The 15,698-nt window shown below is 38.8% G+C and overlaps 1 protein-coding gene across 4 annotated transcripts in view; it reads right to left on the reverse strand.

The window, feature by feature from the left end:
• Window positions 1–15,457, reverse strand: part of SMAD4 (SMAD family member 4) — a 43,979-nt gene extending 28,522 nt beyond the window's left edge. For all 4 annotated transcript variants that reach the window (XR_002828304.1, XR_002828305.1, XM_023750815.1 and 1 more), the window contains exons 1-7: window positions 15,080–15,457; window positions 13,627–13,801; window positions 13,177–13,206; window positions 10,918–11,130; window positions 6,986–7,105; window positions 6,778–6,894; window positions 5,308–5,358 (exon numbers count right to left, since the gene is read on the reverse strand). Coding sequence is in view for 2 of the 4 variants with exons in the window: in XM_023750815.1 (XP_023606583.1) it covers window positions 5,308–5,358; window positions 6,778–6,894; window positions 6,986–7,105; window positions 10,918–11,130; window positions 13,177–13,206; window positions 13,627–13,801; window positions 15,080–15,328 (955 nt within the window). In the remaining 2 variants the exon portion in view is untranslated. The remainder of the gene's footprint in view (window positions 1–5,307; window positions 5,359–6,777; window positions 6,895–6,985; window positions 7,106–10,917; window positions 11,131–13,176; window positions 13,207–13,626; window positions 13,802–15,079) is intronic.
• Window positions 15,458–15,698: the final 241 nt, after the last annotated feature.

The raw sequence follows: 15,698 nt of genomic DNA on the forward strand, positions 1-15,698 counted from the left end.
AAGTCACTCGGTCAGAGAGCACTTTCTTAATGCCCCAACGCCTTTCAAAGGCAGTGGCGCTGCTCTCTGCCCACTGTGCTGACCGTTGATATTTTGTTTCTTGTTCCTAAAGTAGTGAAGTTGGGTGCTCATCACTGGCCAGAGAAAAGGTTGTAAAAGGCTGAGTTAACAACATGAAACTTTTTTTACAATCTAAGAACTTAGCTAAATATGCTTTGTAATGGGGACACATAAAGCACAGTTTTGTCAAACAAATGCTGTTCAATTATAATGGAAAGTCTACATCTCCAAGGCATTATCTTTAATTTCTGAAATCAAGTCATTCAAGAAAATATTTTTCAATTTGGTTAACTTTTTTAGAAGGTACAAATTTGGATAAAGCACCTAAGAGATTCATTATGAAATATTCTTTATACTATTTAGATCTGAATGAGATGCCCTGTGAGAATCTTTTATGACACATAAAAGTCCTCTTGCCCTGACCGGTGTGGCTCAGTTGGCGTGTCGTCCTGTACACTGAGAGGTCCGGGGGTCAGGGCACATGCCCAGGTTTTGGGTTCAATCCTTAGTCTCTCTAGGTGTGTACAGAAGGCAACTGATCTAAATTTTTCTCTCACATTGATATCTCTCTCTCTCTCTCTCTCTCTCTCTCTCTCTCTCTCTCTCATCAATAAACATATCCTTGCATGAGGCTTAAAAAGAAAAAAAAGAAAAAAAATTTTTAAAAATTTCTATAAATAACACCAGAAGAGACAGAAAAAAAGAAAAAGAAATGCTGAGTGTAGTAGACATTAAATGGTGAGGAGAAGGGCAATATGACTGGAAGCCTTCTCAATAGGGAGATCAGGTGCTCTCCCCCCGTGCTGCAGCCCAGGCCTTTCCCTACCCTCTCTCCCTGCCTCACCCCCACCCCAGCCAGAACCCAAGTACCCAGATTTGGTCTGACCCCACCGGTCAGACACCTGGTGCTGTTCCCACCGCCTACAGCATATCTGGTGCCACGTGACTTGCCTGCTGGCAGATTCCAAGGCACATGCACAGTCGACCTGGCCCAGGAAGATGCCATCACTCCTTGTATTTCAGCCCCAGACCCAGATAAGGAAAAAAACAGCCAACGCTGACAGCAGGACCAGCTGTTGCACTGAATACTGACCCCCTGCCCTGGTGCCTGCCTATCAATCATTGGAGACCACAACCCTGAAAGGATACACCTGAAGAGCTGCGTGTATCCTATTAAGATCTTTCCCTGGGACCTCCCCACAATCTCTGCCTTCAAACGCTTAAGATAGAGGACCCAGTGCGTGCTCCCTCCCTGGAGCACACCTGTGCCTCTCCCTCCCCTCTCTCCCTCCCCTCCCAGGTACATTACCATCAGCTTCCTCACTCCCAAGCTCCAAGGGCCCTTCCTTTACCTCTGGAACTTGTTGCCTAAGCCCATTTCTTCTAGATATTACTTCTACCTCTGTAATTTGCCCAATAAATGTTCTCTTACCAAAATAAAAATAATAAAAAAAATAGGGAGATCAGTTAGAATATTCTGTTAACAGTACAAGAGGAAAATAAATGTTGTGAGGTAAAACTGCTCTAGGGCCCATTAGTATCCACAGCCAAAGCATTCACAGCCTTCTGGGTTCCAACCAGCTGACTCCATTAAAGGTGTGGGGGCAGAGCTGATCCCCTCCTGCAACCACTTGGACAAGAGACCTTTCAGGATCATCCTCACCACTGAGTCCCTTCCTATTTACTCTCAAAGACAGAGGCCTTCCTGCCAATGCAGAACGACAGATGCATGGCTCAGAACTAGTTAATGCTGTTCCCTCACCACCAGAAGCTCTTAGGCCTCAACATCGGTTCTAGCCTGAGAAGAATGAAGTAAAGCTATCATGAGGACAAAAGTGATTGCAGGATATAAAATTGAATTCACAGAACTAGCTAAATGCCACCACTCCCAACCCCACACACCATTCCATCTAGGGTAGGTCTTTCTTCAGAGCCCTGATTACTCTCATTCCTGTAGATCACCTTCCACTAAGCCTTTTGAAGACTGACACCACACCCCATCCCATGACCCCCAAATTGCTAGAGGTCACTATTAACTCTCAAGGATGCTGCCTCGAAACCAGCAAAAATTCTCATTCTTAAGATTCTAGGTATTCCCTTCTGATCACAATATATTTATTCACAAACAAAATTAAGATTCTGATCAATGACTTCAATTCTATAATTTCAAATACAAATAAAACCAAACTACTAAACCAGACTGTTTAGGGATGCAGTCATCACTTTCAAAGAGTAAAAAAAAAAAATAATCCTATACAATAAAAGCCTAATATACTAAGTGTCCAGTTAGTCATTCAACCAATCAAAGCATACTATGCTAATGATATGCTAAGGCTGCTCAACTGCTCGCTATGATGTGCACTGACCACCAGGGGGCAGATGCTCCAACTGGTAAGTTAGCTTGCTGCTGGGGTCGGGCGGATTGAGACTGAGCAAGACAGGCTGGACAAGCCCTGGAGCCCTCCCGCGGTCCCTCCCCAGCTGACCAACCTCCTGCATCCCTCCCTGGCCCCAATCGTGCACCGGTGGGGTCCCTCGGCCTGGCCTACGCTCTCTCGCAATCCAGGCTGAGGGGGCTCCCCCCACAACCCCCGTTGAGTGCACGAATTTTGTGCACCAGGCCTCTAGTAATATTTATAAAAAGCAGGATCATGGTTACTGCTGGGGTAGGGGAGGAAAAGTTTTTGACAAACAAAATGCCTGAGGTAGGAAGGTTTTTGTGGGTGCTGCAATATTTTAGCTTTCAATCTGGGTGGTGGTATTGGCTTTAACGTTATTCATTAGATTATACATGTTTTATATACTTTTCTATTTATTATATTTCCCAATAAAAATCTATAATAATAAAAGGATAATATACTAATTAGACCGGACATCCTTCCAGACGACCTTCCAGATGAAACTGTGGTGGCGGGCCGAGGCAGAGGCAGCCAAGGCAGCGATAGCCGCCTCTGCAGTAGGGGCAGAGCCCCTTGCACAAATTTCATGCATCCGGCCTCTAGTGTTTATATAAAGGTAAGACCCCCTGACCCATAAAAATGTTTAAAATAACAAACATATACAAAATCTACTACAGTTAATAACTTAACTAATACATATGTTTAAAAAAATGTTTCTGAACATTTTTTGAATCAGAATTTTTCTCCAAATCAAAATAAATATTATTTGCATCCTAAATCAGCACAAAGTTTATTAAACTATCACACTGCTGGTGAGCATGGTAAAAGTGCTTCTCATACTCTAATGTTTAAATCAATTTGGCCTTCTGGTCCAGAAATTCTTCAAATCTCTTAAAATGAAGAGTTATAAGCATCAAGATCTTACCCTCAATGTTTTGTTTAACAGCCAGATGAATAAATGGAACCAACATAAATAATAAATAATAAAACATTGTTTAAGAAAATTATACAGATCTATTTGAGAAAGTATATATGTTATCCTTTAAATTAATCATGGTAACTATAGTAATATTTTTTAAAATTTTTTTTAGAAATATGTACTAAAGTATCCTATATAATAAAGATTAACCCTCACACCCTCACAATATGGCTGCCTATGACCAGGCCAGTAGGGGGGTTAGTGAGGGACGACCATACGACTGAACAGAGCAGGCTGCGTGAGGGGTGACCAGGCCAGCATGGGGGCAGTTAGGAGCAACCAGGCTGGCAGAGGGGGGCAGTTGGGGGCAACCAGGCCAGCAGAAGGGGCAGTTAGGGGTGACCAGGCAGGCAGGTGAGCAGTTTGGAGCCAGCGGTCCAGGATTGTGACAGGGATGTTCGACATCCCCAAGGGGTCCCGGATTGGAGAGGGTGCAGGCTGGGCTGAGGGGACCCCACCCCCCCACCCCGGTGCACGAATTTCGTGCACCACGCCTCTAGTTCACATATAAAATGACCATAGCCCCACCAGCGTGGCTCAGTGGTTGAACACTGACCTATGAACTAGGAAGTCATGGTTCAATTCCAGGTCGGGGCACATGCCTGGGTTGCGGGCTCAATCCCCAGTAGGGGGTGTGCAGGAGGCAGCTGATGGATGATTCTCTCTCATCACTGACATTTCTATATCTCTCTCCCTCTTCCTTCCTTTCTGAAATCAATAAAAATCTATAATAAATAAATAAATAAATAAATAAATAAATAAGATGGCTATATAGGATTTTCTTCAGAATAATAGATAAGGGTATGAATGAGAAGTGGGGGCGGGGGGGTATGAATGAAGCAAGATTGGCCATTAATTGTTAATAGCTAAAACTGAGGGATGAGTACAATGAGGGAGGGATCTCCCATATTATTCTGGTATTTGTTGTATGTTTGAAATTCTTTATAATAAAACATTTTTAAAATTAGGGTGAAAATTAAGGGGATGAGTTAAAATGATATACTTTGCATCTTTTTATGAAAGAAAAACAGTTATGAAGGGATACAGGAAAGAAAAATCAAAATCCTATGTTTATGTTAAGAAGCCTTCAGTATTTTATTTCTAAACTTTGTTTTATTTCTTCTATAATTTAAGAAGTTACATTCAAACTATGAACTGAGAAAATCTACTTAGCTATGCTCTCTTTTGAGCATAATTTAATCCGTTTCTACATTTCAATTAGCCAGAGATTCCTAAATCTTCTAAGACAGATACAGTGACTTATTTTTCTTTTCAGGATCTACTTCAGATCCTTCCCTAGCTTTTTAAAAAAATTTTATTATTATTTTTAATCAGAGAGGAAGGGAGAGGGAGATAGAAACATCAATGATGAGAAAATTATTGATTGGTTTCCTCCTGCATGCCCCCTACTGGGGATTGAGTCTACAACCTGGGCATGTGCCCTTGACCGAAATCAAACCTGGGACCTTTCAGTCCACAGGCTGATGCTCTATCCACTGAGCAAAACCAGCCAGGGCTTCCATAGCTTTTTAAGTGACAATTTTACATTGTGTTCTATTTGAAACCCAGTTTCTTCTGCTGCATATTTATGTATTCAATGCTAAAACCAGCATTTTGGTATTTTACATTTTAGCTGAAGACAGCTCTTATCTTTTCTTTCAGAGACAGTTAAAAATATATATATAGACAATTTGTGTGTGACTATAATGGTTACTCGTAAACTATTAACTAATGCTATGAGAACTGTATTTATCTAAACCTTAAATAACTCTGTATTACATTAAAACCCGCATATGTGTGTTTGTGTGTGTTTTTCTATTACCATAAAGAAAATCTAATTATAGGGAATCAATTTTAAAATACACTTACCAGGATGATTGGAAATGGGAGGCTGGAATGCAAGCTCATTGTGAACTGGCCCTAAAGAAAAGATAATAGAAATCCCAATTTTATTTATTAAAAGTTCACTAATATTAAAATTTTTGATATACCTTATTTAAATATAACTATCATACCTTAAGAGCTTTTTGGATCAAGTTTCTGCAATGTCTAAGAACTTAAAAGCTTAATTTAGATTACTTCATAATTATAATAAGCAAATACTCTTGAATTACTTTTATAGATATTTAATAGCTAACATTTAGTGCTATATGCACTAGTGCTGTTAAGCAATTTACAATAGTTGTACATGCAAAACTTAATGTAAATTATAAATTATTCATGTAACATGTAATACAATATAATTTATAATGTAATATGTAATAATAACTCAAATTGTTAGGTCCATTCTAAAAACAAGTGTTTATGGCTTATTAAATTAAGGCTATTTCCATAATGGAACAGTAGCTAACATAATTGAGAGATTATTAAGTGTTAAGACATTGTGCTAAACATCTCACATGAATTATTACATTTATTTCTTATAACATTGGGTTAGATACTACTAATTACTACTGTTACCCTTAAGGCTTAGAGAGATTAAATAACTTGCCAATGGTCACACAGCCAGTTAAGGGTCCAAATTCAGCACCCTTAACCACTATGGTGGCTCAGCAGCCATTAAAAATTATATTCTCTTAAGATATCAAAAAATAACATAACTGAAAAAAAAACAGGATATAACAATATACACAATATGATCTCCTCCTCCCCCCAAATTTATATATACCCATTTATATGACTGGAAGGAAAACATGACAAAGTATTACAAGTGGTATCTCTGGGTAGCAGGATTCTTATTTATACACTTCTATTTTTTTTTTTAAGTTTTCTTTGGGACTATTAACCTTATATAAGAGGGAAAAAGATTTAATATATATGAAAGATTTATACTATTAATTTTACTAAGCCAAAAGAACAAAGTTCCTATTCTGCCTGAAACTACAAGCTATGATTAATCAGTAGGGTATCCCTCCCAATCATGCCTGCAGATGCAATGATAGGTTCGACATCAGAGTGTCTATGGTATGCTAAATACTACAGTGAGGGAAACCTTGAGATCTTGACACTCAAAGGGTTTCAATCAACATGGGGTGGATATACAGATACACATGAGATCTAAGAACATGCACAAAGCAAACAAACAAATGAATGGAAATCAATGTGGTGTTAATGAAACATTAGCAATGGAAAAATAAATGTATTTAGTAAACATTACTCTTCTAAAACAAAGGTATGATAACACAGTAATAAAAAATGTTTACCAAAAATACTGAAAAACTCTAATCATTTAATAAAACTAAATTGTAAAATTAACAAAAGATGTAAAAACATTTTTTAAATGGAAAAAAACGAAGTCCTCAAAAAGAAAAGGCCCTTACAACAAAAACAAGAGCTTACAGTAATGTCCGGGATGGGGCGGCATAGGCGGGTGGTGCTGAAGATGGCCGTTTTGGTGGTGAGGCAAATTAGGTGTGTATGGTGCAGTCCTACTTCCAGTCCAGGTGGTAGTGCTGTCTAAAAATTAAGGCCCACATGGATTAATTTGTTTTTATAAAGTCTGCCTACTTCTCAACTACTTAAAATATTTTAAAAAGCATGTACATACTATGATGGTAAGTAGCTGGCTGACCAGTAAATCCATTCTGCTGCTGTCCTGGCTGAGGCCCTGAAGCTATCTGCAACAATCCTTCACTATGGCTGCCTGCCAGTATACTGGCAGGCTGACCTAGAGGAACAAGAAGACATTAAGATGGCACATTTATAGATGCAATCCTATGGTTTTATACAGTAACTGAAGGACCAAATTACATGATAGTCACAACTATAAAAATGAGCAAAAAATGAACTCATTCATGGCCTATCAAATAAAAAATCCTAAAGTCCTCTACAAAGGCAAATCTTAACTTGAAGAAGTTCAAAATCATTCTATCTTAAGTAATGGCTAGCTAATTTTAGTGGCCTATTTCTTCACAATATTCTTCAAATGCCAGAAAAATCCCACTATATGTCTAGGCTACCACACTAACTTCTTCAGAAGCATATCAGCTCACCCCAGCCACTCCATTCAGCTCTGAACCTTTTTGATTAGAACTCCAAAAGTCCAGGCTTAAGTAAATGTTGAAGACTGGAAAGTTCATTATTATCAGCTCTGATACTGGTAATAATAGAATGCTAGGGTTTGATAGAAGAAAAGCAGATCAGGCAAATATTTTAAATGAAATGTGATGGATAAGGTGAGAAAATTAAAAAAAATTTTTTTCAAGCTCCACTGTTTGTTATAGTATGATTGCTAGTCTTAAAAAAAACTATCAGACTATCAATCTTCTTTGAAATTTTTTCATGTACTTTTAAAAATCAAGAATCATCTCTTTCCAAGAACATTAGCACACTCCTGAAATTACAGGAAACTAGTTGCCTTCTCTGTATGTAACAAAGAAGACTAAGCTTCCTCTGACTTCTATCCAATTAAAAGCCATTCTATGATGGCTTACTGGCCTACATTTTTAAGGCCTTTTTTTTTTTTTAGTGGGAAAAAAACTTGATTTCTTCAAGCAAGCATTAAGTCAACTCTTTGTCTCATTTGTAAAGCACTGAAATTTTGTAATTATTACTTGTCTAATCTTCATAGGACTCAGCCCATTTAAAATGAAGTTACTTTAGCAGGCATCAACAAAGGCTCACAATTTCAACCTCCAGATACTATCAAGAGGTTAGTATCTGTGCTCTAGCACTAATCTATGCTGTAATGTACATTCTTTATTTCTCCATCACTGCCCATTCTCTTTGTCAACTATGTTCCCAAACTGGTAAATAAAGAGTAGATAGCCTGGCCGGTGTGGCTCAGTGGCTGAATGTCAACCTATAAACCAGGAGGTCATGATTCAATTCCCAGTCAGGGCATATGCCTAGGTTGCGGGCTCAATCCCACTGTGGGGCATACAGGAGGCAACCAATCAATGGTTCTCTCTCATCACTGATGTTTCTACCTCTCCCTCTCCCTTCTTCTCTGAAATCATTAAAAACAAACAAATATATATATATATAAAAAGGCTAAGTGACCAGCTGACCAGCCAGTAGGTATGACGCGCACTGACCACCAGGGGGCAGACACTCAACACAGGAGCTGCCGAGCAACAGCAACTTTATAGATTGCCCTCTCACACTCCAGGACCCCTCAGGGGATGTCGGACTGCTGATTTCAGCCTGATCCCTGCAGGCCAGGCTGAGGGACCCCACCTGCCGGAGGGACCCTGCTCACTCCACTAATGCCCTTCAAGCCCCGGCACTGCCCCAGGTGCTGCTAGCCAGGGAGGGACCATGGGAGGTTGGCTCCAGGGTGTGTCCAGCCCATCTCGCCCAGTCCTGCCCCACTGGCCACCTTCTAATTAATTTATTTCGAATGTGCACGAATTCATGCACCGGGCCTCTAGTGTGTGTGTGTGTGTGTGTGTGTGTGTGTGTGTGTGTGTGTGTATCCTGTCTAATAATAGACAAACATGGTAATTGACCGTACCTTCGCTACGCAGCATGGTATGCAAATTAACCGCCAACAAAGATGGCTAATTTGCATACTGCAGGCAGGGCGGGTCAGCGCCATCCCACCTGCCCCGCCGCCATCCGGGCCTGCTATTTGCCACCCGGGGCGGTTGGGTGGGACAGAGCCATCCCACCTGTCTGCCGCCATCCAGGCCTGCTATCTGCAACCCGGGCGGCGGGCGTCCTGTGTGAGACCTGACCCGAGGCGGCCAGGCGGTGCAGCAGCGATCGGCCGGCCCGCCTGGCCGCCATCCGGGCATCCCGTGTGCAACCCAACCCGGGGTGGCTGGGCGGGGCAGCAGCAATCCGCCAGCCTGCCCAGCCGCCGTCCGGGTGTCCCGTGTGCGACCCGACCCAGGGCAGCGGGGCGGGACAGCGTGGCTCCTCTGTCACCCCAGCTTCTTCATCACAGCTCCCTTGGGGGCCTAAGCCTTTAGTCGGACATCCCCCGAGGGCTCCCTGGCTGCCTGAAGGGTGTCTGACTGCAAGCTTAGGCCTGATCCCCTGGGGAGTGGGCCTAAGTCGACAGGTGGACATCCCCCAAGGGGTCATGGACTGCAAATGGGCGCAGGCCGGGCTGAGGGACCCCCCGCCGAGTGCACAAATTTTTGTGCACCGGGCCTCTAGTATATATAAGAACAGAAACACCAAGTGGTTATATCCTCACGTTTTCACATAAACACTATATCTAAGTAGTCATCTCATGTAGCAAATCCAAAAGATACTGCTTTTAAGATATGAAATGAATTAAAGAGGGGGAAAGTTGGTATGCTTTACTCAAAAACTCAATTATATAAATCAGTTCTCCATTTATTCCAAAGATCAAATTTATATATTGAATCTGATCTGATAGTAAAGTAAACAGAATAATGCTCCCTTTGGTAGGGACCAACAAAGTATCAGTCCAAATCTATTAACATCTAGTGCTGATGTGGACTTAGATACAATCTCCTTAGCAACCAGGTGCAAATAACATATACATGCCAACAACCTGCTCTGTGATTAATTTTACAAAACTATTCCAAGCAGCAAATTGTCCAGTCATTTGTGACTGTAAAAATAAATAACAGCAGTAACAAAACCAAGTGATTATTGCCTTGATCAGGCCCCAAGAAAAGTTGAACCTAATAGCCCTGTGCCAGAGAAGGTGGCACCTCTATTATGGGAAAAACCTTTTTGAAATACACTTCTTACTTGAAAAAACACAGTGTTAGCTTATGTAGAATTTAGCTTTATTTCAAAAGTGACTAAAATACTTAACATTTATCTTGAGGAATATTAGTCTGTCAAGATCCCTTCTTCTAAGTTTGCACAATAGGAGACTGAGATGACTATTATAAAGCAATAGTCTGCCAGATAAATCAAAAGAAGAACACTGATTAAAGGAAAGCTCGCAATTCCATTACCATAGATTTTTACAAACATGTTGGTTTAAAACAACTTGTTAACTACTTAACTATTTCTCTAAAAAGTATCTGAAAGCTCAAGAAGCTTCTTACTTCTGCATATAACAGTAGATAAAGTACAAATTAGACCACTAATTTAAATCAATATTATAATCAGTCATTACCTAACTTGACTGATACATCAACATAAAAATATTTAAATAAACTACAAACCATATTTTCCCAACAACCTATTTAATACTTATTTACCAATGAAAGATACCATAGTACAGCCCAGCCAGTATGGTTCAGTGGTTGAGCAATGACCTATGAACCAGGAGGTCATGGTTTGATTCCTGGTCAAGGCACATGCCCATTGCGGGCCTGATCCTCAGTAGGGGGTGTGCAGAAGGCAGCCCATCAATGATTCTCTCTCATCACTGATGTTTCTCACTCTCTCCCTCCCCCTTCCTCTCTCTGAAATTAATAAAGACATATTTTAAAATAGATACCATAGTACTTTTAATTATTACTTACTTGGAGTTTCCCTCCAAGTGTAAATATTCAATGGTTAAGGAAATTCAACTTGCTGACTACATCTGATTCTACAACTCACTTGTGGAAGCCACAGGAATGTTGGGAAAGTTGGTGGTGCTGGTAGCATTAGACTCAGATGGAGCTAGCAGAGCTGGGGCGCTGTATGTCTCCGTCGATGCACGATTACTTGGTGGATGCTGGATGGTTTGAATTGAATGCCCTTCAGTGGATAATGATGGCTGTCCCTCAAAGTCATGTACATATTCATCCTTCACCAACATACTTGGTGGAGCTATATAGAAAATAAAGCATATTTTAAAATCTTATAAGCTTCTATTCTTAGAAAAAAATCTTATAATAATACCTAAAATAATAGTGTAAATAATTCAGAGTTTTTTATAATATTTGAAAAGCATACTACTTTATCAGCAAAAGCTATTTATTTAGAGGTAGTGGCATCAGATATATTTTATCAATCAATTTGACTGACCCCTTGAAATTTGAAGCTAGACTATATCCCAACAATGGTTTTGAAGAGATACTCCTTAGTTAACTTAGAAATAATAATCACCTTAAATATATAACATGAGGCAGATAAAAGCCAAATGGCTGGGGAAACTATTTATCCAGATGAGACCAAATTGAGATTGAGCACTGAGCTATATCTTTTTGCTAATTTCACACATGGTAGAAGTATGAGTCAGATCTGATAGCTATCCAATTCCAGGATCTAGAATTATTATGTAACATAGTCTTTGAAAGTAAAGTATACTGAATATCCCTAAAGGTTTAGGACCAGACAGAAAAATCCTAAATGCTAAGTCAAACTGAAATTCCCTTCTAGAAATCCAACCCAAATAATGGTACTCAATAACAGCAGTATTTTAGGATAGGGAGAGTGTGAAGAGTCTTCAGAACTGGTACCCCTCATAAACACCCCCCAAGGAGATTCTAATGTAGCTATCACTACAGTTTCCCAGCCCCTAACACCCCTTGAGCTAAATGCTTTAATTCTCCAAAAAACATAGATGGAGAATGGTGACGATGGGAAGTGACATGGTATCAATATCTATGGCGACAGGGCTTTAACCAATCTGGGTCCCTTCCTAGACCATCACAACAGCTTCTATTATCAACCAATTGTTTGAAGAAACCTAATAACCATTAGCAAGTACCAAGGGCACTAGAGTATTCTTCTGTTACTAATGGCACAAAAGAAAAGTGGAGAATAAAAACAAGTGGACTTGCATGGTCTTCCTAAATTTTGTTTAAGGTCAGAAGATATTTCTGACCCACCTCTAAGATTCTGCAACAGAAGAGGTACTGAGCCACTAACTTCCCCCCAGAACAATGGCACACCTTTTTAAGGTGACAGTGGCTCTTCATCAGAGTTTCTCTGCAAATTAATTAGTTCTTAGAATTTTGAGTTGATTAACATGTTCTAAATAACAGAGCTAATGTTTTAACAGATCTCTGTTCTCACATATTACACTAAAAAAACACACAAAGAACACACACACCCATTTGTTGCATTTCCCCACCTCAAAACACCTTCTCCTTTTAAAAATAGGACTAGATCATCTGTGATCAGCATATACTTTAAAGCAGCGGTTCTCAACCTGTGGGTCGCGACCACTTTGGTGGTCGAACACCCTTTCACAGGGGTTGCCTAAGATCATCCTGCATATCAGATATTTACATTACGATTCATAATAGTAGCAACATTACAGTTATGAAGTAGCAACGAAAATAATTTTATGGTTGGGTCACAACACGAGGAACTGTATTTAAAGGGCCAGAAGGTTGAGAACCACTGCTTTAAAGTGTCCTTGCTTAATTTACTCAAAATGTAACAAGACTGAAAAAAATATTAATATATGTAGTTTTAAATCATTCTTAAATTTACCTATCATTCATAAAAATAAGTTAGGCTGAAATGAAAAAAATTAGAATACTGGTATTTTTTAATATTATACAAGATTCCAAATTACCAAACATTACAGGTATTTATACCCATTTAAACCCACTTCTGTTAGATTTTCTTCCAAAATAACCAGTTTTAACCGATTCAAAAATATTCTTCCTTTGTATGTTTTATGATCCCCCTATTATATTTTTAGACTACTTTAATTCATAAACAGCATTTCAAATAAAAGCACCAACAGCTTATTTAAATCCAGTTTTAAATGCTGATGCATGCAACCCCCAAAACCTACATTTCCAAAGGGGCAAGACTTTTTCTTGTAAATGAACCAGTATACACATTTCTAAGTAAATGAAAAATAGAGGGGACTGAATAAAAAAAAATAGAGAAAGATACAAGAAACAGGTTACTTACCATTACTCTGCAATGTTAATCCTGAGAGATCTTCATTTTTAAAAGGGGGAAAGAAAATGAAACATTAATCATTACCATGAAAATATTTTCCATTATATTTTAAACTATTAAATGTAAATATAAGCCAAAGTCAAAACTTCATGAACCATTTCAAGAATAAATGCTATCATAATACATGAAATATTCAACTCTATCATGCTTTCCATCTTATTTTCCAAAACAATATTCTAAATGGGCAAAATACCAACTATTTCGTTTTAGCAATCAAAATACAAGTGTGTTCCAAAGTTGAAATTTAAATATTTATATTTCATTAAAAATGTCTGATTCTTTAACGTTAGTTGGAAGTCCTGGGCCACCTCCAAATTTATAATTTAACTTAGAAAAATTAAAACACTACTGAGATGTTTTCCCTTTGTGCTTCTAAGGAAAAAAGCAAAGTTTACTTACCAATTCCAGGTGATACAACTCGTTCATAGTGATATGGATTCACACAGACACTATCACACTTTAAGTCAAATGCATACTGACAATATTTAACATGTTTTAGTTCATTTTTGTGAAGATCAGGCCACCTCCAGAGACGGGCATAGATCACATGAGGAAATCCTTTACGGCCAGCCACCTAGGAAAAAGAAACAACCATTTTTGAGCATCAGTTATGCATCGTACATTATACAAGGCACTTTATACGTGTTCTCATTTAATCCTTACAATCCTATAAAGTCAGTATTTTAATCTCCATTTCATAAAAGAGAAAACTAGCCCTGACCGGTTTGGCTCAGTGGATAGAGCGTCGGCCTGCGGACTGAAGGGTCCCAGGTTCGATTCCGGTCAAGGGCATGTACCTTGGTTGGGGGCACATCCCCAGTAGGGAGTGTGCAGGAAGCAGCTGAATCGATGTTTCTCTCTCATCGATGTTAAAAAAAAAAAAAGAGAAAACTAAAGCTCAAAATAACTTACTTGGCTATGGTCACAAAGCAGTGAGCTTAGGTATGATTTCAAACCTGTGCTAGGTTTTTAAAATGCAAAAAAACTATGGCTTTGTTGTGGAAATTATGCCTAAAATCTAGAAATAAAAATGTTAATGCCGAAACCGGTTTGGCTCAGTGGATAGAGCGTCGGCCTGCGGACTGAAGGGTCCCAGGGTCGATTCCGGTCAAGGGCATGTACCTGGGTTGCGGGCACATCCCCAGTGGGGGATGTGCAGGAGTCAGCTGATCGATGTTTCTCTCTCATTGATGTTTCTGACTCTCTCTCTCTCTCCCTTCCTCTCTGTAAAAAATCAATAAAATATATTTTTTTAAAAATGTTAAATCTAATGACATGTTTCTTTAAAAATATTAAGGACTGGAGATATAGTATGTAGTTCTACATGAAAAAATATGACCAGTTAAAACAAAAGGTAAAGAAAATTTGTCAAATATAAGCTTTTTAACTTAAGTTTTAAAGATATCCTTGAATTCTTCTAGATTTTTTTAATATAAAAGTACCAAACATACATTATCAGATTTCTAAATTATTTTTAAAAAAAAGAACAAGTATAACTCGGGTTTCAAAAATGTGCATATAATACCAAAAAGGAAAAAAACATAAAAAAGCAACAAGAATGAATACCAAAATGCTAAAGGCATGGGTTTTCTTCTGCCTTTTATTTTTATGTTCCAAATTTTCTACATTTAACTTTTTAGTCAGAATATTAAACAATTTTTAAAATATGTCTTTATTATATGGAATACATATTCTTCCATATATTCCCATAGTGGGTATTGGTACAGGATGTGTAATATCTAAAGAGATGGGGCAAGAATTAAAGTATCCCAAAGTAACTGAAAGGAAACAAGAATTTCTTTTTTAATCTGCCACTACAGAAGATATATGAAAGCTCAAGTACAAGACTAACCTGAAGCCTTCCATCCAATGTTCTCTGTATGGTAACACATTTACTAGGATGAGCTCCATTTGTAGTAATGGCTGTTATTAACGAATCCAATTCATCTTTTTTCTCCTTCAGCTTCTTTACCAAACTTTCAATTGCTCTTTTTGCAAATGTTTCACTCTCTCCACCTTGTCTATGGCACATCAAGCTATGTACAATGCTCAGACAGGCATCATTACTTGTTGGTGTATTTGTAATAGACATATTGTCCATTTGTTAAAGTTATTTCTTTTAAATCAAGTATATCTCCAATTTCCAGAGCAATTTTGATATTTTGGAGGCAGTGAAAAACACTGGCTAATGTCACAAGGCAAATTGTTAAACATGAGTATTCAGGATAACCTTAAAAAAAGAAAAGAAAAGAAAAAGACATTAGAACACAGTTTACAAAGTAGATTCAATTACTTGGGAAAGATGGAATTGCTCCAATTAAGTCAAAGATTCAATGCACATAATTAAAATTTGGTTCTTAGCCCTAGCTGGTTTGGCTCAGTGGATAGAGGGTCGGCCTGTGGGCTGAAGGGTCCCGGGTTCAATTCCGATCAAGGGTACATGCCTATGCAGGCTCAATCCCCAGGAGGGG

Source organism: Myotis lucifugus, unplaced genomic scaffold, assembly GCF_000147115.1.
Source record: "Myotis lucifugus unplaced genomic scaffold, Myoluc2.0 scaffold_16, whole genome shotgun sequence".
Classification (NCBI taxonomy): domain Eukaryota; kingdom Metazoa; phylum Chordata; class Mammalia; order Chiroptera; family Vespertilionidae; genus Myotis; species Myotis lucifugus.